Source organism: Polychytrium aggregatum, assembly GCF_025602895.1.
Source record: "Polychytrium aggregatum strain JEL109 chromosome Unknown BJ171scaffold_17, whole genome shotgun sequence".
Lineage (NCBI taxonomy): Eukaryota > Fungi > Chytridiomycota > Chytridiomycetes > Polychytriales > Polychytrium > Polychytrium aggregatum.
The window spans coordinates 372,006-394,935 of record NW_026516219.1 but is presented as its reverse complement, the minus strand read 5'-3'; the positions used below and the strand labels follow the sequence as shown (position 1 = coordinate 394,935).

The following is a 22,930-nucleotide window of genomic DNA, read 5'->3' as shown; positions in this document are numbered from 1 at the left end:
AAGGACATTGTGTCTCTGCGGCCTGGTGCTGATGGGGGTGCTGGCTTTGACTTGGCTTTGGCTTTGGCTTTGGAGGTGGGCGAAACGATGCGGGCGACGGGGGTGTGCGGGAGACGGCGGCTCTATATGGGGGCGGCCAGTGGATGGACGGGCTCGGGGCAACGCATTCATCCAGCCAATCAGGTGCGCGGCCAAACAACGCCTGCCCCGAGCACGCCACCACCGCGGTGGCGGGTCGCGGGTGGGTGGCTGGCGGGTCACATGTCCCAGCCAAGACGGCTGCAATCCATCCCAGACAGCGCAATCCAGTCCATCCAAGGCAGAATCATACCCAGCGAGTTCATCCAGCAGGTGCCCGCGCCAACATGGTGTGAAGCGATCTCCATGAGCGATCGTCGGCTTGCGCACCTTGGACATGTTGCGGCGGTGGATCGGGCCAATCGAATCGATCGATTCCGACTCACCGCCAACATCCACTGCGACATGGGCATATGCAGGCCACACTTCCCCTGGTGGTGGAGCTGCTCAGGGTTCCCGAGCAGCCTCAACGATGGGAATCGGGTGTATCCCTTACCCTGTCTGCACGATGTGGAAGGCCGTTGTGAATGATTGTTGTGTGTATTCCCATCCAAAAACCAAGGCGAAGGGCGCTGAGTGATCCATTTGATTTTGAGCGCTGGGATGGCAGCCATAGATCATTCAAACTTGGAATCGTCCGTTGGCGACATCCATCTGCGAATGCGGACTGTTAGTCTGGCGCCATGTTTGTCATGACACAAATGCGGTCCAGGCGCTCTGAAACACGCACCTGGAATCCCGTCGACATCTGCGGAACTTGGCTGTATTTGCCCTGGAGCAGCCCGCGAGTTTCGCGAAGCAGTTCAGCATAGGTCGGGTTTGGGTTGCGTTGGAGAACAGTCATGAGGGCCCACGACAGGGCTCCGGTGGCCTGTCCTTGAATTTGGGCGTCAGCCGAGGTCTGGTCATCTCGGCATCCAGAGAATTGGACGATGGTCGCTCGGGTGGTGCACTGCTGCCGCGCAGCATCCAGCGCGGCAGAGTCGGTACTGCCTTGCTCTGGAGAGAGGAAGAGCTTCAGAGCCTGGGTGGCTTCCTGGAAGGCCACTCCGTGATTCTTCTGAAGCAAGGCGAATACGGCCTATGTCGAAGAGTTGCCAAGTGAATATAAGAGGTGGAGGAGTCAAACGGAGCGAACGGCGACCAGGGCAATCAGATAGGCGGCAGTTGATACTGGCCTACCTTGGTTCCATGCTTGACTGCCTCGGCCTTGTTGTCTCGGATCGTGATGTCAAGATTGCCATCAACACCGTATGTGTACGGCAGATCAAACACCGTGCCAGAGTGGCAGCAGTCCATGAACGCAACAAGATTGCAGCCTTGAGGCAGTGGCTTGCAGAGAATAGCGTGGACGTCGTCATCCACAATCTGTCCGGCCCTCTCATAGTCGACAGGAACAAGGGTTTCGTCGGTACCATCGGCTTCAGTTCCGTTCGTATTCTTCTGAGTGGCACCGTGTCCCGAATAGTGGAAGAACAAGTGATCTCCAGGGCGAGCATCGGCTGCGAGCCATCGGAATGCGTTCAGCATGTTGGCGCGTGTTGGGATCTTGGATGGGTCCTGCTGATCGTCGGTGAGAACAAGCATGTTCTGACCATAGGCTGGGTTGCGATGGAGAAGCCAGTTTCGGACATTCTGGACATCATTGATGCATCCATTGAGAGGACTCTTGCCACCAATGTAGTTGATTCCGATCAACAGAGCCTGGCACAAGCGGATGGTTTGGGAGTCAGTGAGTTGACATATCAATGGGTGGGTCATTGATCGTCCGGACAACGGCAGGCAGTTCAAGAATGGACCCTTAGCGAGCAACGCTGATTCAACAGATCGATCGGGACATCATCGAGGAAAGCATGTGCTGGGATCGGCGGCGCATGACGATGGCAGTACCTTGTATCGGCCTCCCGACTGCTGGTAGGAGTACTGCTGGGTGGTGGTGGTTTGCTGGTATCCACCCTGCTGCTGGTGGGTTGTGGTTGTGGTCTGCTGGTAGTGGGTCGAGGATGCTGACGAGTAGCTCTGGTAGCCACCCTGCTGTTGGTGGGGCTGCTGCTGGTGAGGTTGTTGATATCCCTGTTGCTGATATCCCTGTTGCTGATATCCCTGCTGCTGATATCCCTGTTGCTGATAGCCCTGCTGTTGGTAGCCTTGCTGTTGATATCCCTGTTGCTGATAGCCTTGCTGCTGATAGCCTTGCTGAGGTTGTCCCTGTTGGGGCTGTCCCTGTTGGGGTTGTCCCTGGCCCATCAATCCAGAAAGTGCACCCTGCTGATGGGATCAGCACCAAGAGGACCATTCTGACACTCCCTGCGATGTGCTATGCGTCAAACGTACCAGTCCCTGCCCCTGGAGCTGCTGGCCGAGTTTCTGCAAAGATCAAACATTGTCGCTTTCGTTAGGCTGGCACCTGCGAACGCCACGAACAAGCGGAATACAGAGCGGGCGATCTATGATAGATAGAAACCTGCTCAAGCTGGCCTGCGAAGTTGTTAAAGAATGACATGGCTTGTTTTGGAAAAGATGAGAGGGTAGCTGCAGGACTGGACGAGGGAAGAGAGGACGGCGCTGGACAGAGGAAAGAAAAGCCGCCCGTGGCCGCGGCCGGCAGAATTAGGTTTTGGGCACACAGGGACAGGGACCCTTTGCAGTTGGTTTGTTGGTTTGTTGGTTGGTTTGTTGGCTGGTTGGCTGGTTGGCTGCAGAAAAGTCTGCCATGACCCTGGGCAGCGCATTTGGGCCGCCTGAATACACCAGTGTGTGCTCATGGTGCTGAGTGCTTTTGCCTGGAGCACCAGGCACTTCCCACGGTCCTGGCTGGATCCGGGCTGCACTGGCCCACCAGCGATGGATCCAGCCATCCCGCCACACAGCCAGCCACACAGCCACAGCGGCCGTCACGTGTGGGCGGAGTCGTCCGCCCTCGTCCGCTGACGTCGGCGATCCGCGCCCGCTGCCTCTGCCCTCGTCTCCATCCCGTCGCTGCATTCCCACCGCATCCAGCCGCATCCCACCGCTCGCCAGCAATGTATATCCTGCGACCCAGAAAAGCCCCTCGTCTGGCCGTCCCAGAGGCCTCTGTGTCGTCAGCGCCCGAGACGCCCCCTTCGGCCCTGCCTCTGGCTCCTCCCGAAGCCCAGCCAGCTGCCCTTGTCTCTTTTCCGCTGCTTGCCTCGTCGCCATGGCGGACATGGCTCGTCGACCTTCCGCCCGAGGTCCTGGAGCTTATCTTTGTCTATACCGACAATCCCTTGGCTCTCTCGCGGTCCTGCTGGAGCCTCCAGCGCATTTCCAAATCAGCTATCGTCCGTGCAAAGTGGCTCATCCGCAAATACGGTGCCAGGGCCGCCTTCGAGGCCGGCTGCCGTTGGATGGGACTCTGGAGCATCGAGCTCATGGAATACCTATTCCAAAACACACCAAAACTCCCCAGGTTGGCACTGCTTGGGTTTGAATATGGCAGTGCGGCAGTTATGCGGTTCGGTTTGTCGCCGTGTGTTGCCTGCTCTCTCGCTCGCTTTGTTCGCCCTCGTTTCCTCTTGTTCGCTCTATTGCTCGCTACAACCCCGTCGTTACCCAGGGCTTCGAGTCGGGGAGAAAGAGTGCAAATTTGGGGTTTTATGTGCGTCTGTATGGGAGAAGCATGCCGTCTCCGTACTGATATGAGCTCGCACGATGCGGTTGTCTCGCACGCTTTTCTCTAGATATGTCATCCAGCGGGCTTTTACTCGGTTCCAGAAGAAGAATTGCCCCTGGCTGATTGCCCATCTGCTTGTCCATGGCTTGCGGCTCTACAGCGACTTGGTAGGCCCTTTGTTGCAGCATGCGATGAGTCTGTCTGCTTTCCCCCGAGCACATAGCATGTTTGGAGCCAGATATGGTGTGTGCGATCGAGGCGGCTGAGTCATTGGCTTGAGCGTTGCTGGTCCTATGGGTGGTGGTTGGACATGATGTGGGGTGTGTCACTCGTCTGCCGCCTATTGCCACGTTCATTGCGTCCTGAGCACTCGGCTTCGCAGAGGGCTGCCTCTGATGTCTCGCTGGAATACGCTCCGCCTCCGTCCGCAGTCCCTCGATAAGTCCGACGTTCAGACCTTCATGGAACTGGCTGCATGCGAGCCACATGCGCATATCCTCGGAACGATGTCTCATTCGGCTCGAAAGCTCGAGGCCATCAAGAGCCTCGTTAGTGACTATGGCTTTGATGTGAACTTTATGAAGTGGACTTTGGGACAGTCGCCCATACCGGTCCCCCAAATCAAAGAAGGTACTTGGCACCGTCCCGCCATATCGACGCACGATATTTTAATACCTCGGGGCCCGGGGTGTATGCGCCGATGCGCTGAGGATATGCGGCATGGTTTGTGAAATCAGGCGGCTAGGCTTGAGGCAACTTCTGCCACTAATATCCCAGGAGCCTGCTAAACAGTACACCAGCGCGAGGAGTGGAGTGACGACGACCTCGACATTACCTTGAGCCGCTACTTGATACCTTTGTCCGCCCGGTCCATTCGTTGGCAGACTCATTCAATTCTGTTGCATATGAACTCGTATCTCTGTGTCTTTCCAGGCTACCGGGCGCTTCTGTGTGCCGTTTCCTCCAAGAATACGCCCTTGGTGAAGACGCTCCTGGAATGCAATGCCATGACTCATGTGCCTCTGGCGCTCGGCGCGCTGAAAGTCCACAACCGCACGGCTTCCGAGATGATTTTGAGCCAGCTTCACCAGACCATTAGCCTCGGTCTCTGGAACTGGACCGACCGCGTGATCGATAATAGCCCCCTCCAGCTGAGCCAATCCGAATGGGCCAAAGGATTCTTCCCTGTCGATCTACGCCACTATCTTACCTGTTCGGCTGATGCCGTTCTGATTGCAGCCAAGACCCACAATCAAGAGATCATGCGAATGCTTCTCGATCATGACTTGGATCGCTGGGAAACAAGCCACGGAGTGCAGGTGCTCAAGGTGGGTGAAATATGGCAGTCGCAAACAGACACAGTATGGCTGATTCGATGGCACAGGATCAGCTCGGGTCGGCTTCTGGTCCTGGAATCCGCGATGCTGGGTCGTTCCCGAGCGGCTTGTTGGGCTCGAGCAGCTCCTCTACTCCATAACCCAGGCATATGTCTAATCGACTCGAATTTCCTTGGCTGTGCTCGACTATGCTCATGTTCCTCGGCGTCTCGGGCTCGCCTCAGAGTGTGCTGCAATTTTGCATCGATGATGGGTACAATGACGGCATTCAGCTTCTTCAGAACTACATCACCACGAAGAAAATCGGCCACATGCAGAGATCGCCGTTTGCCCTGCGCCGTGCCCTCATCGAGGCATGCATATCATCGAATTTGGAAAGCGTCGCGACTCTAATTGACGAGGGTGCCCGCTTCGAAATCGACGACCGGCGACAAATATATGGGTTTGCCGGCTATCTCGATCCACTCGTAGGTGTCTGGATTCGTGTCCGGCTCACTGTTGTTGCAGCCATAGTCAAAACCGGAGTCGGAGCTTCACATGCTGATTCGACGCCTATCCGTCGCAGAAAATGATCATCACAAGCGAGAATACGCGACTGCTGTCGTTTTTGATGCAGAGATATATGTTTAATGAGGCTTCGCTGCGCCAAATGCTGGTGCTTGGTAAGGTGCCTCGAATCGCACTGCTGACAACGCATTCGCAATTGATTATCGTGGACACATTACATGAGAACGCTGCTGACCGCTCTGCGAACACATTCTTGACACATTCACAATGTGGGCGCTCAAAGCCATCGAAGGTAAGGCATTGGCTGTTTGATCGCCACATCCTCCAATTCTCGCGGTGCGAATCTCGTGTGTACAGGCGTGCTTGTGTCCTGATCATCGTGCCCATGTTCCCAGGGAACGTAATGTCGGCCGTGCGCGTGCTCCTCAACAGCCGTCAAAAGGTTCGGTTCGCGATCAACGAAAAGGTCTTGCGGCGTACGGTTGTCTCCCAGCGATATGAGATTATGCCGCTTCTGTTGCGGGAGCTCAAGAAGACAGCACGAGAGACCGGCAGACTCATTACTGGATTTGGCTCGGTCCTACGCTTCGCCGAGAGACGCATGATCTCAGGAAAGGACGACCCACTATTTTACGATGTCCTTGTCGAATACCAACGCTATCTGCAAACGTGCGTCGAGAAGAATCGTCTGAAGAGCCGCGACAAGGCGCACACAAAGCGATGCTCGACTCCAAAGGCGAGCAGCTCCAGTGCCAAGGGCAAGGGACGAATGATCGAAGATCCAACCGAAGATGCTCCGCTCTCCCAGCCCTCTCCTGAGGGTCCGGGGTCGTCCTCGAGCTATGTCGGGCCAGATGACTGTATGTCCGGTGCGGCTGCTGGATCGAGCTCCTCCGAGCCCGTCACGCCTGCTTCTCGGCGCAAGCGCCAGCGTCGAGTCTGGTGGATGATGCTCGAGCCCGAAGGCGACGAGACCGCAGGACCTGCAGCAGAGTCCGATCCCGTCAATGACAGCAGCAGTAGCAGCCCTGAATCGAGCCCAGGTATTCGCACCCGATCTGGCCGAGTAGTCATGCCGCCAAATGACACATGAGCCTTGACTGAGCCCGGTGGTAGCACTTCTCCACTATTTGGAGGGATGCCGCTCACGGCCAGGGACAAGCGTCGGTCGAGCTCATGAAGAAGCAGCGGACAAGAATAAGAATATGGCACACAAAGACCAAGATCGTATGTGACTCGTGACTCGTGACGGCGTGCAGACCTCGACAACGAAATCGTGGGCGAGGTCCCCAACGAATCGCTGCGTCTGCGTGGCAAGTCGACCAGCCATCATCCGTCAACGGTCCGGCTGGATGCCTGCCACAGCTTCTGGCTTTGTTCTTATGCAGCGCAGTGCTCAAGCTCGCCGATGGATGGATTCTGGCGGCAGATCGAGTGGAGAGGTTGGACGTGCACGCAACAGCACCGATACGTGCCAAGATGTAAGGACAGCTCGAGGGCGGATATGGTGCGTCAGAAGTATAGACAGTTCCTTCCGGCCCGCATAAAATACAGAGTCGCAGGCGCCTTTGGCCGTTTGTGAATTTGCAGTCGCGGGGGAACGGCAGTCAGGGGTGTATTACTCCTTGTGCTCATGACAAGGGGCACCTCCCTCCCTGAATCTCCGAGGTCGACCAACATTGGGGTGATATGAGCCTACTACCACTCGCAACACCGCGATCGGGCGCAAAGGCCAGACCCACACATCCAGGTCCAAATGACACAAGATACATGCTGCCGATTATGAGCTGTCCTGTTGTATGTTTATCCGCGGAAACCATTTCATACAAGCTTCGCTGCCATCGTATATGACACGGGAGTGGGGAACATGGTGGGGGAGTCCAACTTGTTCGTAGCTCCAAGCCCATTCAATTTGACAGGCTCTAGAACTCAAAGGCGACATGCCATTCCTTTCCAAAGACACCCTGGGGTTCCTTGACGACGACGACACCTCCCTCGCGCGCAAAAGTGAACTCGAGGTTTGCTCCCGAGGAGCTGACAACGCGCTTGGGCTTGGAGTGCACACCGACGATGATCAGTCGCTCGACACGGCTATCATGCCCGGTAAATTTGGGCTTTGAGATCTTGGCCGAGACGTCGGTATACTTGGCTACAGGAGAGGTACAGCGAAGGGTGTTGTCGCGGAATTCGAGTTGGGCATAGACATAGTCACCCTTCTTGTAGTCAAAGGAGCGTCCGTCATCGTTATAAAACTCGCCCAGAGCCTCGCCCTGGAGCAGGAAGACTCGTTAGTTGGCAAGTAATGATGGGAGATGGACGACATGCCATGCAGGGCAAGCTCGGGACGGACATACCTTCTCGTCCAGTGCAATCACCAGAGTGTACGGATCCTTGATGGTCAGCGCAGAAGATCTCCGAATGCGATCACGGCGAGGCACAATGGAGCCACCACGAAGGAACACGGGGAGCTTGTCCAGCGGAGTCTTTACATTGAGCTTTCCGCTGGCACTGGGATCGACCTTGACGAGGGTTTCGTAGTCATACCAGTTCTAGGCAACGATTTTCGCGGAGTGTTACCCCGGGTTAGTTGGAGCTGCAATCCCAAGAGACACTGCTTCTGTCTTCCAGGCGACGAGCGCACAGTTTTTAGACGTGCCTGGCAGGAGCAGAGCATGTCCAGAAGCAGGTCAGGAGTCACCCGTCCAAGACAAGTCGGGAGAAAACATACCGATCCAGCAGGGAGCAAAACCTCCGTTTCAGCCGTATCCTTCTGCACAACAGGCTTGATCAAGAAGGCGCTTCCCAGCATGAACTCATCGTCGACGGCAAAGGTGGCCTCGTCATCGGGGAAGGCGTACCAGAGAGGTCTTTCAGGTTCAGGAAGATTCGAGGGTGATGGAGTGAGTGTGAGACCTTTGCTTACTACGGATGGGGTGGCTGTGCCTCGGATATTGTTTTCGCGGTCAGGGGATCCAGAAACGAACGCTATGGGCTGTGATGCGGGCCGCGGTCCAATTTACCTCATCACGGGGGTGCCCGAAACCGTGGACTCACGGAAGAGCGTGTAAATGTAGGGCAGGAGCTGATAGCGAGTGCGAATGGCGGAGCGGATGTGGCCGGTAAAGGGCTCGCCATATATCCAGGGTTCGCGTCGCTTCGTGTCGATGTGGGCATGACCACGATAGAAGGGCTGGAAGGCCGCAGTCTGGAACCAGCGGACCATGAGTTCGGGTTCGGGATCGCCAAAGAAGCCACCGACATCGGCTAGAAAGGAACGAGGCAGCGCCAAGAGTCAGTAACCCTGTGGTCACAGCCGCATCCGCGCAATTGGGTTTTGGCCACTTGATTATGGCGGCTGCGAATCAGCTACCTCCAGAGAAGGATTGGCCGGCAATGCCGATGGACAAGAGCATGGGCACCGATGCTTCCAAGTGATCCCATCGAGCAAAGTTGTCGCCAGTCCAGATAGCACCGTAGCGCTGCGATCCAGCAAAGAAGGCACGAGAGAGGATGAAGGGGCGATCGTTGTCGATGCTGCGGAGCAAATGGCCTTCATAGGTTGAGCGGTGCTGCGATGTATACGAACGGGGTGGGAAGTGGGGCGTGAGCAAGTGCGTTGGCTGTTTGGAGGAAGTGCTTCAAGAGTTACTCTGCGATCCTAGATTCAAAACACACCTGAAGCATTCCATAGATGTTGTGGACGTCGCGGTGCTCGACATTGTCGTGATGGACAAGATCCTTGGGCATGGTGATCTCTGGTCCGTTGAAGACGGAGGGCTGCGTCGTCGTGGAAGATGGGGTACAGGGGCGATCGAGAGACAAAGTGGCCAGCAGGGGGTAAGCGCGCTGCATATTAGACAAGCATACAATCACGCACGAATGACTCTCGACAGGTCATTCGGTGACATAGTCGCAAATAACCACCTCGTTCATATCGTTCCACGTGTACAGAGTCGGAGTAGAGCCCTGTACAGTAACCAGAGTAAATTGTGGGTGGTTGTCGTTAGTGCACGCCAGTATGGTCAAAACGTGGATCACCAAAGTACAGCAATCGGACGACCAGCATATGTCCCTGGCGCAATCGCAGTAGACAAGTTTGAGTCGGATGCCGTACTTCGTATTGGTTATAGAGGAACTTTTTGGACCAGAAGGATCGAGCAGCGGCGTTGGTGTAGTCGATCCAGTTCGAGCTGCCCGGCCAGCACCATCCCTCGTAGTCGCTGCCATCCTTGTTCTTGACGAAAATGCCAGCACTCTTAGCTTCGCTCGAGACATGGTAGTTATCGTCCTTCTTAATGTGAGGATCGATGATGGTCACCATCTACAAACAGAGTGGGTGCAAAGGGGCCGATGGCGCAGGCGGGGTGGCAGCCGCACGGAAAGTGTTGTTTGAAGAGGTTGTCGAGTCAACAAAGTGAAAATGAAGGACGGGGGCCATACCGCTCTGTTCAGCACGGATGAACAGTGGATGTCACGGACCAAGCCTAGTCCCTAGTGTCCAGAGAAGCAGAGCATTGTGAGCCGACGGCTCCGGGGACATACCTTTCGGCCCTTAACGGCGAGATCGCTCTGCATGTTCGCCGGGTTGGGGAACTTGGCATTGTCCCAAGTGAAGTAGCGCTTTCCATCAGTGTGCTCGATATCGAGCCAGAGAACATCGTATGGTATGTCATGCTTCTCAAAGTTACCGTCGACTCCTTGCACATCGGCTTCGTCAAGGTAGTTCCATCGACACTGATGGTAGGCGATAGCAAAGCTCTGGGGCATGGCTGCGCGCCCTGTCAGAGACGTGTATGAGTCCAGAACGGCGGCAGCGTGGGGACCAAGGAACACGAAAATATCAAAGGATCCAGACTCGACCATCCAGTGGCTTGTGGTTGAGTCGGCACTCTTATGCTCAACGTCAATCCACATTTCAGAGGGGTTCTGCCAAAACACTCCGACGGTCTGGCCCTTCTTGTGGGAGAGCATGAACGGGATCGAGCCATAGAGAGCCATTGGGCTGTTGAGCTCGTACTCGAAAACGTCAAAGTTGTATAGGCGATAGGGCTCCCCGGAGATCTCGCCCCTGCAGAAAGAGCAGAGACGCCGTCAGCATCCCTCTGTAGCATGTGTGAGCGATCTCAGACGAGTCCCGGCACAACGATCTCGGCTCCAAGGATCTGTGCAGCAAACTGTTGTGGTGTGGTATAGGTCAGATTTGCTTTGAGCAAGTTACCGGGTAGGTTTCAAGGCAAAGCTCGTCGCGTGCTCGGGAATGCCGTAGACGTGCTTGGATCCGGGAAAACTGATATCGAGCCCGATAGAAGTCGGGCCTAACACAGCGACGATGTTGCAGGGCGAGCACACACATTTGAAGAGAAATTACTGTTAGCGACATCAGAACTTCCAGTACATGGATACACAAGCAGGGTTGGTTCGGTGTATGCCGTGCTTCGGTCAGAAGGGACAGCGATACAGGATCGGCGAACGTACCATGGGGCTTGCTGTCGTGATGGCTGCCAAACTGCTCTGCCCACTGGTCCTTGCGCACTGCCTCTTTCAAACGATCAAACTCCTTCTCATCATCGGATCGCTCGTCGACCTTCTTGTCCTCAGCAGCGGCATTCTGATCCGCGGGGGGAGCGGGGGCGGGCTCTTCCTTCACGATCTGGTTCTCATAGAAGAAGAGATCGTGGTCGTTCATACTGATGGCCTCGTCCCCGTTGACATAGAAGCGAATGGTGAAGGGCGACTTTTCGACGACAAACGCATACTTGGCGCTGTCGTGGGTCCACTCGTAGTGGACATCCTTGTCATTGGCTGAGGCGACCTTCAGGTTGGACTTTTCTGGCACACTAGTCAGAACAAACTCGTCGCTCTTGTATCGGGGCTTCTGGTCCTTGGCGACGACAGGATCGGCGCGCACTCGCACAGTGCCAGCGGCCTTGAGAATATCAAGGGTCACCAAGAGCTCGTCGCCGCCAGGCTGGACAGATCCCCCAATGTGACTTTGCTCAACAATCTTGAACTCGACGCCGGCCTTGCCCAGCTTGAGACTGGACTCTATAAACTTGTAGTTGGGGCCGAGGGTCGGAAACTTTTCGACGAGCTCGGCAACGGCCCGCTGACGCGAACAGAAGCCACTCTGGTGGCATAGTTTGAAGTCGTGCTGCTTGACGGCCATAACGGACGACACAGCAAGGCCAAGTATGGCCAGAAGGAGTGCGGCCAGCATCTGCCGACGAGAGAGATGCATGGTGTGCAATGTCGCCAAGGGTGTATGACAGAGTTCAGGTCGGGGCTCGCGGCAGTTGTCTGCGGGAGAAATATGACACGCCTGGTCAGAGAGCTTGATCAGTGTGCGAGGGCAGTCGTCGAGCGGAAGAAGGGATGTGTCCCAGCCCGAGGGGAGGAGGCAGCTCGCGCAGCAAAGTCGACGGGTGTTGCTTGTGGTCGCAAGAACAATCGCTGGTTGACGATGCAGCCAGCCGCCAGGGAAAGCAGACAGACAAGATCTTCTGGGAATGCGCCCGAGACCAAGAGTGGGCGGGTGGGCGTGAAGGGATACCCGATCGTGCCACGGCGAGAACAGCCCGTACCTAGACTGAGGCGCAGCGGCTCAGCTCGCTGGAGGTCGAAGAGCAGGTGGATCTGCTGGTGTGCGATCCAGGCGAAAGGAGGCGGGCTCGGCGAGCAACATCACTTTCGGCCGACACGGGAAGGACGCGCCACGTGACGCGCCACGTGACGCCATCGACCAGCATGCCATTGTCGGGTGCGATTCGGCGGTGCGATTCGGTGACTCGCACACCGGTTCGGCGCTGGCTCGATCTCGAGCACACGACATGGCAATGTCGCTCAGCGTATCCGACAGGCCGAAAACCGAGGTGCATCAGCGGCATTGACTGAGCTATATTAGGGTGAGGGCGCTTCGGGTGTCGGAAACTCGAGAATCGCAAAAGGGAAGGAGGAGGAGGGGAAATTGTGCCTATGTTGGGCATATTCACAATATTGTATTCCGCATCTCCGGCAGTGGAGCATATAAGAACAGAGCGAGAGGGGAGAGGACAGTAATGATGGAAGTGAACACAAAATGAGAATCTAGTAGTAGATCGGCGACATGGCAGCGCGGAGGCGGTTGTAGTCCTGGAGACCGTCGACCTGGCCGTAGCCAACGACAGCAACCTCCTTGTCGTAGATGTACTCCGAGGCAACCTTCATGACGTCCTGGGCGGTGACCTTCTCGATCAGGCCATCGACCTCCCAGGGGGTGAGGCGTCTGCCGTAGACGAGCAGCTGGCGGCCAATCTCCTCAGCAACGGCAGTGGTGCCATCGAGAGAGAGGAGGAGCGAGGTCTTGAGCTGGTTCTTGGCGCGGAAGACCTCGGCCTCAGAGACACTCATGGCGAGGCGGTGCCATTCCTGCTGGATGTGGTGAACAAGGTCGTCCAGAGCCAAAAAGTTCTCGCTAACAGCGTAGATGCCAAAGAGACCAGTGTCCGAGTAAGAGGTGTTGAAGGACATGAACGAGTTGGCAAGGCTGAACTCGTGGACCTTCTGGGCCAGCTTGGAGGAGACGTGGCCGGCGGCGCCGAGCGAGCGGTCCCAGGATCCAACGATGGCCTGAGCGACAAGCAGGGCCCAGTAGTCCGAGCTGGTCCAAGAAGCACCCTCGACGGCAAGGGCAACGTGGGCGTAGGGGTGGTCATCGTAGCGGGCACGGACATCCGAGCCGACGAAGCGGGGCTTGAGGATCTGCGATCGGCCGGTGGAGCTGGCCTTCAGGCCGCCAAAGTGGCTCTCAGCCAGCTTGACAAGGGCATCGTGGTCGACGCCGCCGGCACCGACAAGAACCATGCGGTCGGGGGTGTAGTTCTTCTCGACGTACTCGACGAGGTCGGCACGGGTGATGCTCTTGATGTTCTCGCGGGATCCCAGAATGGTGTAGCCGAGGGAGTTGCCCTGGAAGGCAGTGCCGTGGAGATGGTCAAAGACAACCTCCTCCTTCTGCTTCTCGACCTCGTCAGACTCGCGGAGAATAACGTCGCGCTCGCGCTCGATGGCGTCCTCGCTGTAGTTGGATCGCTGGAGAATGTCCGAGAGAATCTCGACCGAGGAGCCAACATCGCTGGAGAGACACTTGGCGTAGTAGACGGTCTGCTCGCGCGAGGTGTAGGCATTCAGGTGGCCGCCCATGTTCTCGATCTGGGTCTCCAGCTGGAGCTGGGTGCGGGACTTGGTACCCTGATGACGTGGGAGTGAATAAAGATAAAGCCCAATGAGCGACACGCCACAGTGTTCGGCACCTCTGCTTTCAAAGCGCAGCGCAGGCTTGTGCCGGTGTCCTATCGCGGATGCGTTTCGCCTGAAATACGGGGCTGCTCGAGCCACAATCGCGAATGGCTGACGCAGACTCGGTGCGGGGGCATTACCTTGAAGGCCATGTGTTCCAAAAAGTGAGCAGTGCCGTTGTTCTTCTCGTTCTCGAAGCGGGAGCCGGCATCAATCCAGACACCAACGGTGGCAGTCTGGAAGTTGGGGTTGCTCTCGGTCGCAACGGTGAAGCCGTTGGGAAGGCGAGTGACCTTGGTCTCGGGGACGTTGTTGAGGGATTTGGCGTAGGTGTGGGCGAGGGTATTGGCCGCAGGACGAGGGGCAACGTTGGTCAAGAAGGATCGGGTCTGCGGTCGGTAACGCATCGGAGGGGCGTTACGAGTGATCGAAACGGCAGGCCGAGTCAGACAATCATCGAGCATGGAAGGAAAGGGATGGGGCGTTAGAGGGGGGGGATTGCACCAATTCAGGGCCACCGTATCGTTCGTCTCGACCGCCCGAATTCTCCGGACTGGTCAGCGAGATAGGATGGAGATAATCGCAGGGCGCGCTGGCTGGTTGGCTCCCCATCGAATCGTTGGTCCAGCAAAGAGCTGATGCGATCGCGAGGATAGCACGCGGACATTGCGATATCGGTATGTCCAGGCCCGCCGCATTCGCTCTGCCATCAGCGGACGAGCCATGATGTTTCGGGAAAGCCGATGCTCATGAGCGAGAGAATGGAACAGGTCGGTACCAGGGCCTTCGAGGCCATGCCCAATCTAGCAGACTTGAGGAGGAACATTTTCCTGTGGACAGAGGACAGCGTCAGCGGCATGGATCGACATCGCCAGCCGGCATCGATACGGGCACATGCAGCGGCAGCTGCAGTCGCCGCGGGCGCCCACCTGCAGGCGAATATGTCGGGAGAACGGAGGGGACGACGGCGCTTGCGCTTCCAACAGCAAGAAAAACGAGAACGAAAAAAACGAAAATTTTCGTCGGCGAGGGCCGAGAAGCCCTGCGAGGCACGAAGCCGACAGGGCGCTGCTGTGCGTGAGACCACGGCATATTAATTTAATTCATTGGCGCGCACCAGCGCTGTTCTGTGTGAGCCTGCGGGAGCACGGAAGCGCCACGGAAGCGCCACGGAAGCGCCACGGGCGACTGGTCGTGGGAACGGGACGGGACGGGACGGGGCGGTTGACACAGACCAGCATCGGCTCCGACAGTTCGGGTGTCGCTGTATTGAGCTTGCCACGGGTGGGAGGAGGCACCTACGGGATAGTAGTGCATACATACGAACCCGCACCCAGACACACCGGTCTACAACATGGCAAGGCACAGCACGTTGCTGCTGCTCCAAGAGCATCGGCCGCAAGGCCATTGATCGCACAGGCAGATACGGACTCGCTCGGGGCATTCAACACTCGCGGCCAATGTCATCAGCATCCTGGTCAGAATCACCATCCAAATGGTCCAATCCCGATAGACGGTCCTTCTCCGAGAGGCGGGCTTCCTTCGTCGCCCGTTCGGCTTGGAAGATATGTTCCAGCTGCTCGTCTGCAACTGCATCTGAGTCTGCCTGTGTGTCGTGGTCTGCATCGACGTCGGCATTTGTATCGGAAGTCGCATCCAGATCGGTATCCATTTTGTCGTCCGTTTCGGCCCTCAAATAGCCCGATCCAAAGTCGTAGCCGACGCCACCCGTTGGTACCTGGTGGACCATGCTGGTCGTGCTGCCCACCTCGGTGGTATCGTGCTCACGAACATCGTTGACACTGGAGGCAGGCGAGAGACGAGCCGGGGTGTTGTTGAGCGTCGCCAGGGGCGACGGATGGCCAGAGCGGGAGTCTGCCAGGCGATCAGATTTGAGACTAATGATTCCAGGGGTGCGGTAGGAAATATGGGCGTTGTTCTCGTATGGCCTGTATGATGACGCAGCCGGAGGAGGCTGTTCAGCCAACTTGGCTTCGATGTCCTTGAGACGCTCGATGATATGCTCCCTGGCCGATTTGCTACGGGATTCTCTTCGCACATAAAACAACAGATAGGCGGCGCTGGACTGGAAGATTCGAACGAGATCGAGAACGGACAGTGTTACAAGGCGGCAGCAGATCGGGGGGGGGATATTCATGTAGTTAGTGTGCAGATCCGCATTGCAGCAAACCATTTCGCACTCACCACCACCTCGCTTTCGGAGGCCCTGGAGACTCGAGAGTCGTCAAAGTTGTACCACTCGCCGTCGATGATATTCTTCGCATAGGCGGTATCTAAAGAGTGCGGTTGGGTATCGTAAGTCATCCAGTCGTGCATTTCGCCAAGCACTTGTGACCCCAATAAGGGTCAATCACTGCCCAGACGCAATCAGGCTGCAACACCCCAGGTGCACAGCTAGTATTGGCAGCTGAGCTGGCCAAAGCCGGGGCCGTGTGTAGATATGTATCGATGAACCAAAGGACACTGTGCTGGTCCCCACAGTCGATTTTTGGAACCGGGCATTCACACAGACCAATCGAGCAGGAAGGAATCACTTACAATGTCCACCGCCAAGGCCGCCAAAGTGATTAGAGACCGCATACAGGTCGTAGAGAATGTGGCCCTTCTCCAAGAGACTTCCGTTGGCCTCACGCTGACGACCGATGACGTAATTCGTGAGGTCCAGACCATGAACTGGGAACTCGACGTGGGCATCGATTTTATCGCTCATGGACCGGTAGGTCGAGCGCGCAGAGTTCGAGAATCGCTTGAGATGGAAAACTAGAACCTGAATAGGACGAATTCCGGAGAGGAGGGGAATCGTCAGCGCAATACTCGGCCGTGGTCCAATACATAATGTGGCACTTACCTCAGGTACACTCCAGATGTCGAGCTTCTTCTTGCTATGCTGGTGCTGCTTGCAGTTAGGGCAGTACCACGTATCGTCTTCGCTAAGAAGCTCCTCCTTGGAGAACTCGTTGAGGCACTCTTGAAGCGTAAGGCTGCTTTGCTGGCGCTTCTTCTTGTAGGCACGCTCCTCCTCGACATAATCAGTGTACTCCTGCGTCTCGTTCGGCTGCCGGATGTAGAGAGCGACCAAAGCAATAAAAACGAACGAACTCGATCAGAATGCAACAGCGAGACTCGGCCACATGAGCTACAGCAGTCCGGACGAGACGAGAGGAGCACGCACACTCGTGGACAGGAGGGGTACACAGCACGGAGCTTGGATCGCATATACCCGCTCTGACACAAGGCCGGGACCATTACCTTGAAGGCGCCCTCCATTTTGCGAGGGCGCTCGTCCTTGAAAACCATGCGGATGTGGTTCTTGGGCCACTCCATCACAAGCACGGACGGAAGCTTGGGGAGGACATATATGCCTTTGATGAACCGCGGTTCGGTGGAGCCAACGGTGCCCATCTCGACATCAGGCACGGAAGTCTCCGCAGGTACCTCGGCGACAGCATCGGTGGTAGCATCGATGGGCTCGTCGGGCTCGACTTGACTTGACGGATCGATTGACATGTTGGCATCACCGTCCTCGACGGCGTCGTCCGTGCGCGGCTCCTTGGGGCTGGATTCGGCTGCCGCGGGTGTATACTCATCGTCCGCAACAGGGCTTACTGGGCTAACAGGGCCCACAGGGGTTGCGTGGTTCGCATGGATTGCAGGGGTAACAGGGGCTGGTTTCTCGCATTCATAAAGCTTGATTTTGACAGAACTATGTGTACTCGAGTAGTCCGATCGGTAGAACGAGTCATAGTGCGAGCCGGGTCGACTGTACCTGTTTTGCTTTTCATGCGAAAGGGTCAGGCTAAAGAGATTCGGTAGGGGCTCAAAGCCCTCTTGCAGAGTACGACTGCAATCGCGACGGACAGGATGGTCGTTGTCCTCGGCTTCTGTGTCATCAGCTGCGTCTGTGGCGGAGTAGGCTTCATAAACCATGTCCAGGGTGATATCACTTCCAATGCGACGGAAGAGCGGAAGAGCGGAGTAGATGGCAATGGTTTCAACGACCTCGGTGTAGATCAGCGCACCCGCTGCCTTGGTAACCTCCTCGTTGTGCTTGGCTTCGTCCAGAGCCTTGGAGGCACCATCGTCGCGGATTTGGACTTTGATATTGGATGGAAGGGTAACGAAGCTTGGAATGCCAAAGACGTCGCCCAGACTCGATCCATACATATACTTGGGCATGAGTTCGTGAAAGTAAACAGGCAGGGTACTGTGGCCATCGGCGTCTGCATCGGGCTCCAGTTCGAAGCGCTTGTAGTCAGGGCTGCCCGTACAGACAACACAGACGGTATCGTTGTGGACCAGCTGGCTGATCGGGTCCGTGTCCAAAAAGATGCCCCAGATCTTGTTTCCGAAGAGCTCGACGACTTGTATCTGGTTCACGGAATCCCCCCATCCGTAAAAGTCGGCCGCCGCCTTCTTGAGCCGCACGATTGTGCTGTCGCGCGGAAGAGTAAAGACGTGTCGCTGGGGACGACCAAAAGGCGTCTGCTCCTTGGGGTTGCGGGCCAGTACAATCGCTCTGACGACAACTTCACGACGATCTGGCACAGGCAGGGAGAGGAACATGTACGGATCGAATTTGGTGGCAGTTTTGTGACACACGGTGCACTGCAGGAGACTCTTGTATTCGCCCTGGAAGAGATCGACAATCTCCGAGTTGTTGCGAAGCCGATAGCATTCCCAGCTCTTGTCAGCAATGACTTGATCGGGCTGACCGTCCATATCCGGCAATTCCACGTAGGGTTTCTCTCGGATGCGATTCAGGTCTTCGTGCAACCCATCGAGCAGAAACTGCAGGAGCTCTTGCGAATCTTGCTGGGAGTAACCCACAAACATGGAGTTGAAGCGACCGATGGTGCTTTTGAAGTCGCGCGGGGGCACGCTGGTCGGACGATAGGGGTCGGGACTCCAAAGCTGAGAAATGAGGTTTGCATAGGCGTCGGCAACCTCGCCTTTCATACCCAGGGGGTTATCGCGATTCAGCTCGCCCGTCCATTTTCCAGAGATAAAGTAGGACGTGAGCAGTGGCGTGTTGGAAAGGCATTGCAGGGCAGAGTTCATGAAGCAGGTGTTGCCGAGGTTGGAGAGTCCAACGGCGCCAATCACCTGCGTCGACTTGACGCGAGGAGGAGTAAACTTGTACGAACTCCCGGCTGAAGCGATGCTCGTGCTGCCCGCGCTGTAAGGTGGCGGCGGCGGCGGCAGCGAGGTAGTCGGGGGGAAAGATGATGTGGTGGATGTGGTAGATGAGGGGTAATCAATACAGATGGGCTGGGAAGAGCTGTCAGTCTGGGGCTTTTCGTTCTTGTCGTAGCCGTCTCGCTGGATTCGCATGATACGCTCACGCCTGCTTTCTTTCAGCGCTGATTCAGGGCTATCGAGGTCGCTATCAATATATCCAGAGTTGTGTCAGATACGGCAGCGATCAACAGAGCAAGGGTGGCGAAGGTCGTCGGATTAAACGCCAGCTGTCTGAACAAGCGCACGATTGCAACCCGTATGCATGTGGCACAGCCGCTGCTGCCTCTCCTCAAGCTGCGGCAAGGGGAATATGGCCAACGCCCAAGAAACCACCAAGAAACCACCAAGAAACGACGGGACAGAGTCTGCGGCCCAAGGCAGGGCCCAAGGCAGGGCCGCACTGCACACGCTCTGGGGACGCAGCAGGTCGAGCAGCACCGAGTTGCTTACTTGTCAAGCGATCCAGCTTGCTCCAGTTCGTCGGCTAAGGCTTGGGCGCTGGGTGGGTTTATGGAAAAGACGTAATCGGTGCCGTTGGTGGTTCGGGAGACGTGGTGGCTGCGTTTCACGGGTTTGTAGCTGGGAAGACAGCAGCAGGGTCAGTCGGTGCAGCTCGGGAGAAGGCGGGCGGAAACTGGCGATATGCACAGCCAAGCCCACTGACCATTCAATCAAACGGGCATAGTCCCTGAGCGAGACGACGTAGTAGTTCTGCACTTCTTGGAGATTGGGCAGGACAGTGTTGGGCTCATCGCCAAGCAGATCCGAGTTGTCCAAGGAGGCGAAATCGGAGCTGGATGGATCTTCGAGATGGGCTCTCCATTCATCGATCCTTGTGCCGCACACAGGCACCACGGGGGTCGGCAAGGACACAGCCAAATAGCATAGGGGATGGCGTTAGCGGACTCATGCTCGATTGTGTCGTATCAACGAGGCAGCAGGCTCAGAAGGCAGAGGTCTACAACCGATGCAGCCAGGTCAGGCCCGTACCACAGAGTGCTGATGCAGTACGCCAACGGAGCCGACGACAGCGACTCGGAATTGGCGATGATCCTCTGGAGGAGCAACTGCTGCTTCTCGCGCGACATTGGGGTGGTCATATTCTCGAAGCGGAACCGAGGTTGAAGCGGCCGGGCAATGCAGAGGCTGCCGGACGGCCGATGAGTTGAAATAACCTGAGCCGAGGAGCAGGCGAGGCGATGGAGGAGAGGCAGCGGGCCTGAGCGACAGAGGACGATGTAGCCTGGTGCGTTTGCAGAACCAAGTCCAGGAGCAGCACCTCCACGGCGATGTCGGGGCGAAGCGTCCGCTTTGAAGGGGCAGAAAAAAAAGCGTTGGGCCTGGGGGAGAGCGAGCTGAAACGCCGGGCGTGTTAGAGCGACACGGCCGTCCAAAAGAGGAACTGGGCGTGCGGGGTATCAGAATCGGCTGCTGCTGCCGCCACCAGCCTGGCTGTCTGTGCGGTCAGAGGGCTGCAGCGGTACAATGCGATGTGAATCGAGGCGACGCAACTGCAACGCAACTGCAACGCAAGCCAAGTGCGAGTCTGATATTAATGTGAATTGCAATCTGAAGCGCAGATCTGCAGCGCTAATCTGCAGCAAGCGAGATACCCAGCCCGCCTTTGCCGCTGGCCACGCCTGCTTTTGCAGGACGGTATCCATGTGGCGGTGCAGTGGCGATATCGCTGTGTGACATTGGCACAGCGTGCACAGAACGGGCCGCAGCGCATATGAATTCATTAGGGCATATGAGCTTTTCATCTGCGTGCCATGGCCGCCGCCAGGACCCGTGCCCGGTCGCAGTGCCTTTTTTTCTTGCTGGCCGGATCAGATCGCGGCCCGCCGACAGCACCACACCTCACCTCACCACACGAGCAATCGCAGCAAGCAGCCGCCGAAATGAAGCACGGAATCCGGAGCTGGCAAAAGAAGCTGAATCGGACGCCCTCGCATCGGGCCAGTCTCGCCCGCAACATGACGAGCCAGCTGTTCCTGAACGAGCGCATCCAGACCACCGTCGCCAAGGCCAAGTTCATCAAACACTATGCCGACCAAGTGAGTATACGCTGCAATCCATCATCGCCATCGCCAACTTCACTGCCATCGCCATCTTCATTGCCATCGCCATCTTCATCGCCATCGCCATGGCCATCGTCATCACCATCTCCCCCCCCCCTCAAAGAAAAGAGCACCCATTCAGTGATCTCGTATGGCACTGGCTGCCCCAGCCATGACCTTACATTGCTCCTCGATCTGACCCTGACCCTACTTGCCTGTTGCCTCTTAGTGTATAGATTGGGCCAAGCAGGGCGAAGAGACCAAGCTGCGCGAGTTTCTGTTTGTAAGTTCCCGCGCTCTCGGCTTCGGCATCCGGCACTCGCACGGGCGAAGTGATCGTGACCTCTGGCGGTCCCCATCCTCTCCGCTCCTGCTAACCATCACACGACGATCAGGACCCCGACCAAACTGTCTCCAAGGTGATGGGATCGATCGCTTTCCGTTTCCAGAGCCAAGATGGAGACTACTGCCGCATCCTGCGAAGCGGGCACCGAAGCAAGGGCTCCGACGTAGCGCCATTGGCCGTCTTGGAGCTCCCTGGGCACTACAACGACATCGTGTACAAGCTCTCGCTAGAGCACAAGGAGAAGATTCAGGAACAAATCAGCGAACTGGAGCTGAAGCGCTACAACCGCACCGTGGTTTCGATCCGAGATCCTGTCACGGGCGAGCCGACCGAGTTTGCCAAGCTGACGCCCAGGGAGGATCTGACGGCGTCCGAGATTCGGCATTTGGAGAGAAAGCTGACCTACTTTCGGAGTATCCTCAACAACTTTCTTCATTCGGAACGACAGTGGCAAGCTGGCCGCGTGGCCGAGGAAGAAAGTGCAAAGGCCCTGAGCGAGAAACTCGAGGAGGATGCCGTCCGACAGCAGCAGCAGAAGCTGCAGGCCGATCTCGATGAAGCTGCTGCCTACCAAGAAGCTGCGCTTGGGCGCAAACTGGCATCTGCCCTGCGACGCTCCCAGGAGGCTGGGACATCCTCGGAGTAGACCGAATACAACGTGCTCAATCTTGCACCCACCATCACAGCCCGCGGCGTTGAGTGTGCGCGAATTTGTATCTCTGTTCGTGCTATCTGCCTTTGCTCCGTTTCGCTGCTTCAACCCGATGGAGCCAGTTCCTACATCTGTCCCCGATGATCTGGCAACAGACTAGGAGCCGAACGGCGCTGCCTCGCCTATGAACTACAAGTTGCAGCATATTTGAGTACATCTATGCGGTGCTTGTCTTGGTTCAGGGTCTTTCAGTGCTGAGACCGCTACCGACCCATAGCAGGATCAGAGGGTTGCTGCGGGAAAGGCTCATCGGGAGCGGTGATGCGCATGAGACTGAGTGGAGATTCCAGCGTCTCGCCCCTGGTGAGCGATGGGTTTGTCCAGGGCCATCTTTGTTTGGTCCGCTCTGAGACTAGAAGAGCAACGGTAGTATCTCCATTGTGATGTGTCAGGATGCACCCCCGATGTACTTGGGCGTGCGGATATCCACTTCCTCTCGTCGCCTCGAGGCCTCGAGTACGGTTTGAGCCCGTGGTCGATCAGGTGGCAGGGTGCGAGCCAAGGGCGATGTGTGCCAAGTACTTCATGACCCTAATCGATGGCGCTCATGAAACGGGCTTGTGCATGATCTATTCCGCTCAATGACAGACGATCGCCATATCCAACCACCATTCCGGGCATCGGCCCGCAGCTCATGGGTTGCGCCGCTCACGGACATTCACGGTTACTCTCGCGACGGCCATATTGCACACGAGCTGAGACACATCCCGCATTCCAGGCGAG

The 22,930-nt window shown here is 56.8% G+C and overlaps 6 protein-coding genes across 6 annotated transcripts; 2 read left to right on the top strand and 4 right to left on the bottom strand.

The window, feature by feature from the left end:
• Window positions 1-699: 699 nt before the first annotated feature.
• BJ171DRAFT_581539 (caspase domain-containing protein) lies at window positions 700-2,581 on the bottom strand (the record flags this gene model as incomplete). Its single annotated transcript, XM_053114112.1, has 6 exons — window positions 700-732; window positions 809-1,159; window positions 1,261-1,782; window positions 1,969-2,130; window positions 2,413-2,445; window positions 2,543-2,581. The coding sequence occupies 6 exons, from the start codon at window positions 2,579-2,581 to the stop codon at window positions 700-702; spliced, it is 1,140 nt and encodes a 379-aa protein (XP_052966938.1).
• Window positions 2,582-2,971: 390 nt separating this feature from the next.
• BJ171DRAFT_90706 (uncharacterized protein) lies at window positions 2,972-6,779 on the top strand. The gene is made up of 8 exons (XM_053115986.1): window positions 2,972-3,508; window positions 3,780-3,879; window positions 4,144-4,342; window positions 4,646-5,040; window positions 5,274-5,516; window positions 5,615-5,711; window positions 5,840-5,848; window positions 5,952-6,779. The coding sequence occupies exons 1-8, from the start codon at window positions 3,102-3,104 to the stop codon at window positions 6,647-6,649; spliced, it is 2,148 nt and encodes a 715-aa protein (XP_052966937.1). The 5' UTR covers window positions 2,972-3,101; the 3' UTR covers window positions 6,650-6,779.
• A 699-nt stretch (window positions 6,780-7,478) lies between these two features.
• BJ171DRAFT_423775 (glycosyl hydrolases family 31-domain-containing protein) lies at window positions 7,479-11,773 on the bottom strand (the record flags this gene model as incomplete). Its single annotated transcript, XM_053107620.1, has 11 exons — window positions 7,479-7,826; window positions 7,911-8,105; window positions 8,285-8,423; window positions 8,577-8,820; window positions 8,927-9,125; window positions 9,232-9,333; window positions 9,481-9,522; window positions 9,671-9,877; window positions 10,099-10,624; window positions 10,775-10,871; window positions 11,032-11,773. 11 exons carry the CDS (start codon window positions 11,771-11,773, stop codon window positions 7,479-7,481), a joined length of 2,841 nt encoding a protein of 946 aa, XP_052966936.1.
• A 657-nt stretch (window positions 11,774-12,430) lies between these two features.
• BJ171DRAFT_503845 (Metalloenzyme, LuxS/M16 peptidase-like protein) lies at window positions 12,431-14,865 on the bottom strand. The gene is made up of 4 exons (XM_053110902.1): window positions 14,760-14,865; window positions 14,609-14,660; window positions 13,971-14,219; window positions 12,431-13,782 (listed from the first exon to the last, which is right to left on the bottom strand). The coding sequence occupies exons 2-4, from the start codon at window positions 14,654-14,656 to the stop codon at window positions 12,640-12,642; spliced, it is 1,440 nt and encodes a 479-aa protein (XP_052966935.1). The 5' UTR covers window positions 14,657-14,660; window positions 14,760-14,865; the 3' UTR covers window positions 12,431-12,639.
• Window positions 14,866-15,054: 189 nt separating this feature from the next.
• BJ171DRAFT_567881 (uncharacterized protein) lies at window positions 15,055-20,503 on the bottom strand. Its single transcript, XM_053113496.1, has 8 exons — window positions 20,080-20,503; window positions 19,754-19,921; window positions 19,540-19,668; window positions 17,101-19,234; window positions 16,700-16,906; window positions 16,390-16,618; window positions 16,036-16,124; window positions 15,055-15,916 (listed from the first exon to the last, which is right to left on the bottom strand). Exons 1-8 carry the CDS (start codon window positions 20,187-20,189, stop codon window positions 15,275-15,277), a joined length of 3,708 nt encoding a protein of 1,235 aa, XP_052966934.1. The 5' UTR covers window positions 20,190-20,503; the 3' UTR covers window positions 15,055-15,274.
• A 388-nt stretch (window positions 20,504-20,891) lies between these two features.
• On the top strand, window positions 20,892-22,359 carry BJ171DRAFT_567880 (ribosomal protein L17). The gene is made up of 3 exons (XM_053113495.1): window positions 20,892-21,146; window positions 21,379-21,432; window positions 21,545-22,359. The coding sequence occupies exons 1-3, from the start codon at window positions 20,991-20,993 to the stop codon at window positions 22,139-22,141; spliced, it is 807 nt and encodes a 268-aa protein (XP_052966933.1). The 5' UTR covers window positions 20,892-20,990; the 3' UTR covers window positions 22,142-22,359.
• Window positions 22,360-22,930: the final 571 nt, after the last annotated feature.

What these genes read in the sequence shown, in the direction of transcription:
- BJ171DRAFT_503845 (XM_053110902.1), bottom strand. Translation starts at nt 14,656, where the DNA reads ATGTTCCTCCTCAAGTCTGCTAGATTGGGCATGGCCTCGAAGGCCCTG. An exon ending in GCATGGCCTCGAAGGCCCTG is followed by an intron (nt 14,220 to 14,608) that starts GTACCGACCTGT and finishes TACCGACCGCAG; the next exon opens with ACCCGATCCTTCTTGACCAA. An exon ending in TGGAACACATGGCCTTCAAG is followed by an intron (nt 13,783 to 13,970) that starts GTAATGCCCCCG and finishes CCACGTCATCAG; the next exon opens with GGTACCAAGTCCCGCACCCA.
- BJ171DRAFT_567881 (XM_053113496.1), bottom strand. Translation starts at nt 20,189, where the DNA reads ATGACCACCCCAATGTCGCGCGAGAAGCAGCAGTTGCTCCTCCAGAGG. An exon ending in TATGCCCGTTTGATTGAATG is followed by an intron (nt 19,669 to 19,753) that starts GTCAGTGGGCTT and finishes CTGTCTTCCCAG; the next exon opens with CTACAAACCCGTGAAACGCA. An exon ending in CCTCCGAAAGCGAGGTGGTG is followed by an intron (nt 15,917 to 16,035) that starts GTGAGTGCGAAA and finishes CGAATCTTCCAG; the next exon opens with TCCAGCGCCGCCTATCTGTT.
- BJ171DRAFT_567880 (XM_053113495.1), top strand. Translation starts at nt 20,991, where the DNA reads ATGAAGCACGGAATCCGGAGCTGGCAAAAGAAGCTGAATCGGACGCCC. An exon ending in TCAAACACTATGCCGACCAA is followed by an intron (nt 21,147 to 21,378) that starts GTGAGTATACGC and finishes GTTGCCTCTTAG; the next exon opens with TGTATAGATTGGGCCAAGCA. An exon ending in AGCTGCGCGAGTTTCTGTTT is followed by an intron (nt 21,433 to 21,544) that starts GTAAGTTCCCGC and finishes CACGACGATCAG; the next exon opens with GACCCCGACCAAACTGTCTC.
- BJ171DRAFT_90706 (XM_053115986.1), top strand. Translation starts at nt 3,102, where the DNA reads ATGTATATCCTGCGACCCAGAAAAGCCCCTCGTCTGGCCGTCCCAGAG. An exon ending in TGCGGCTCTACAGCGACTTG is followed by an intron (nt 3,880 to 4,143) that starts GTAGGCCCTTTG and finishes CTCCGTCCGCAG; the next exon opens with TCCCTCGATAAGTCCGACGT. An exon ending in GGTCCCCCAAATCAAAGAAG is followed by an intron (nt 4,343 to 4,645) that starts GTACTTGGCACC and finishes GTGTCTTTCCAG; the next exon opens with GCTACCGGGCGCTTCTGTGT.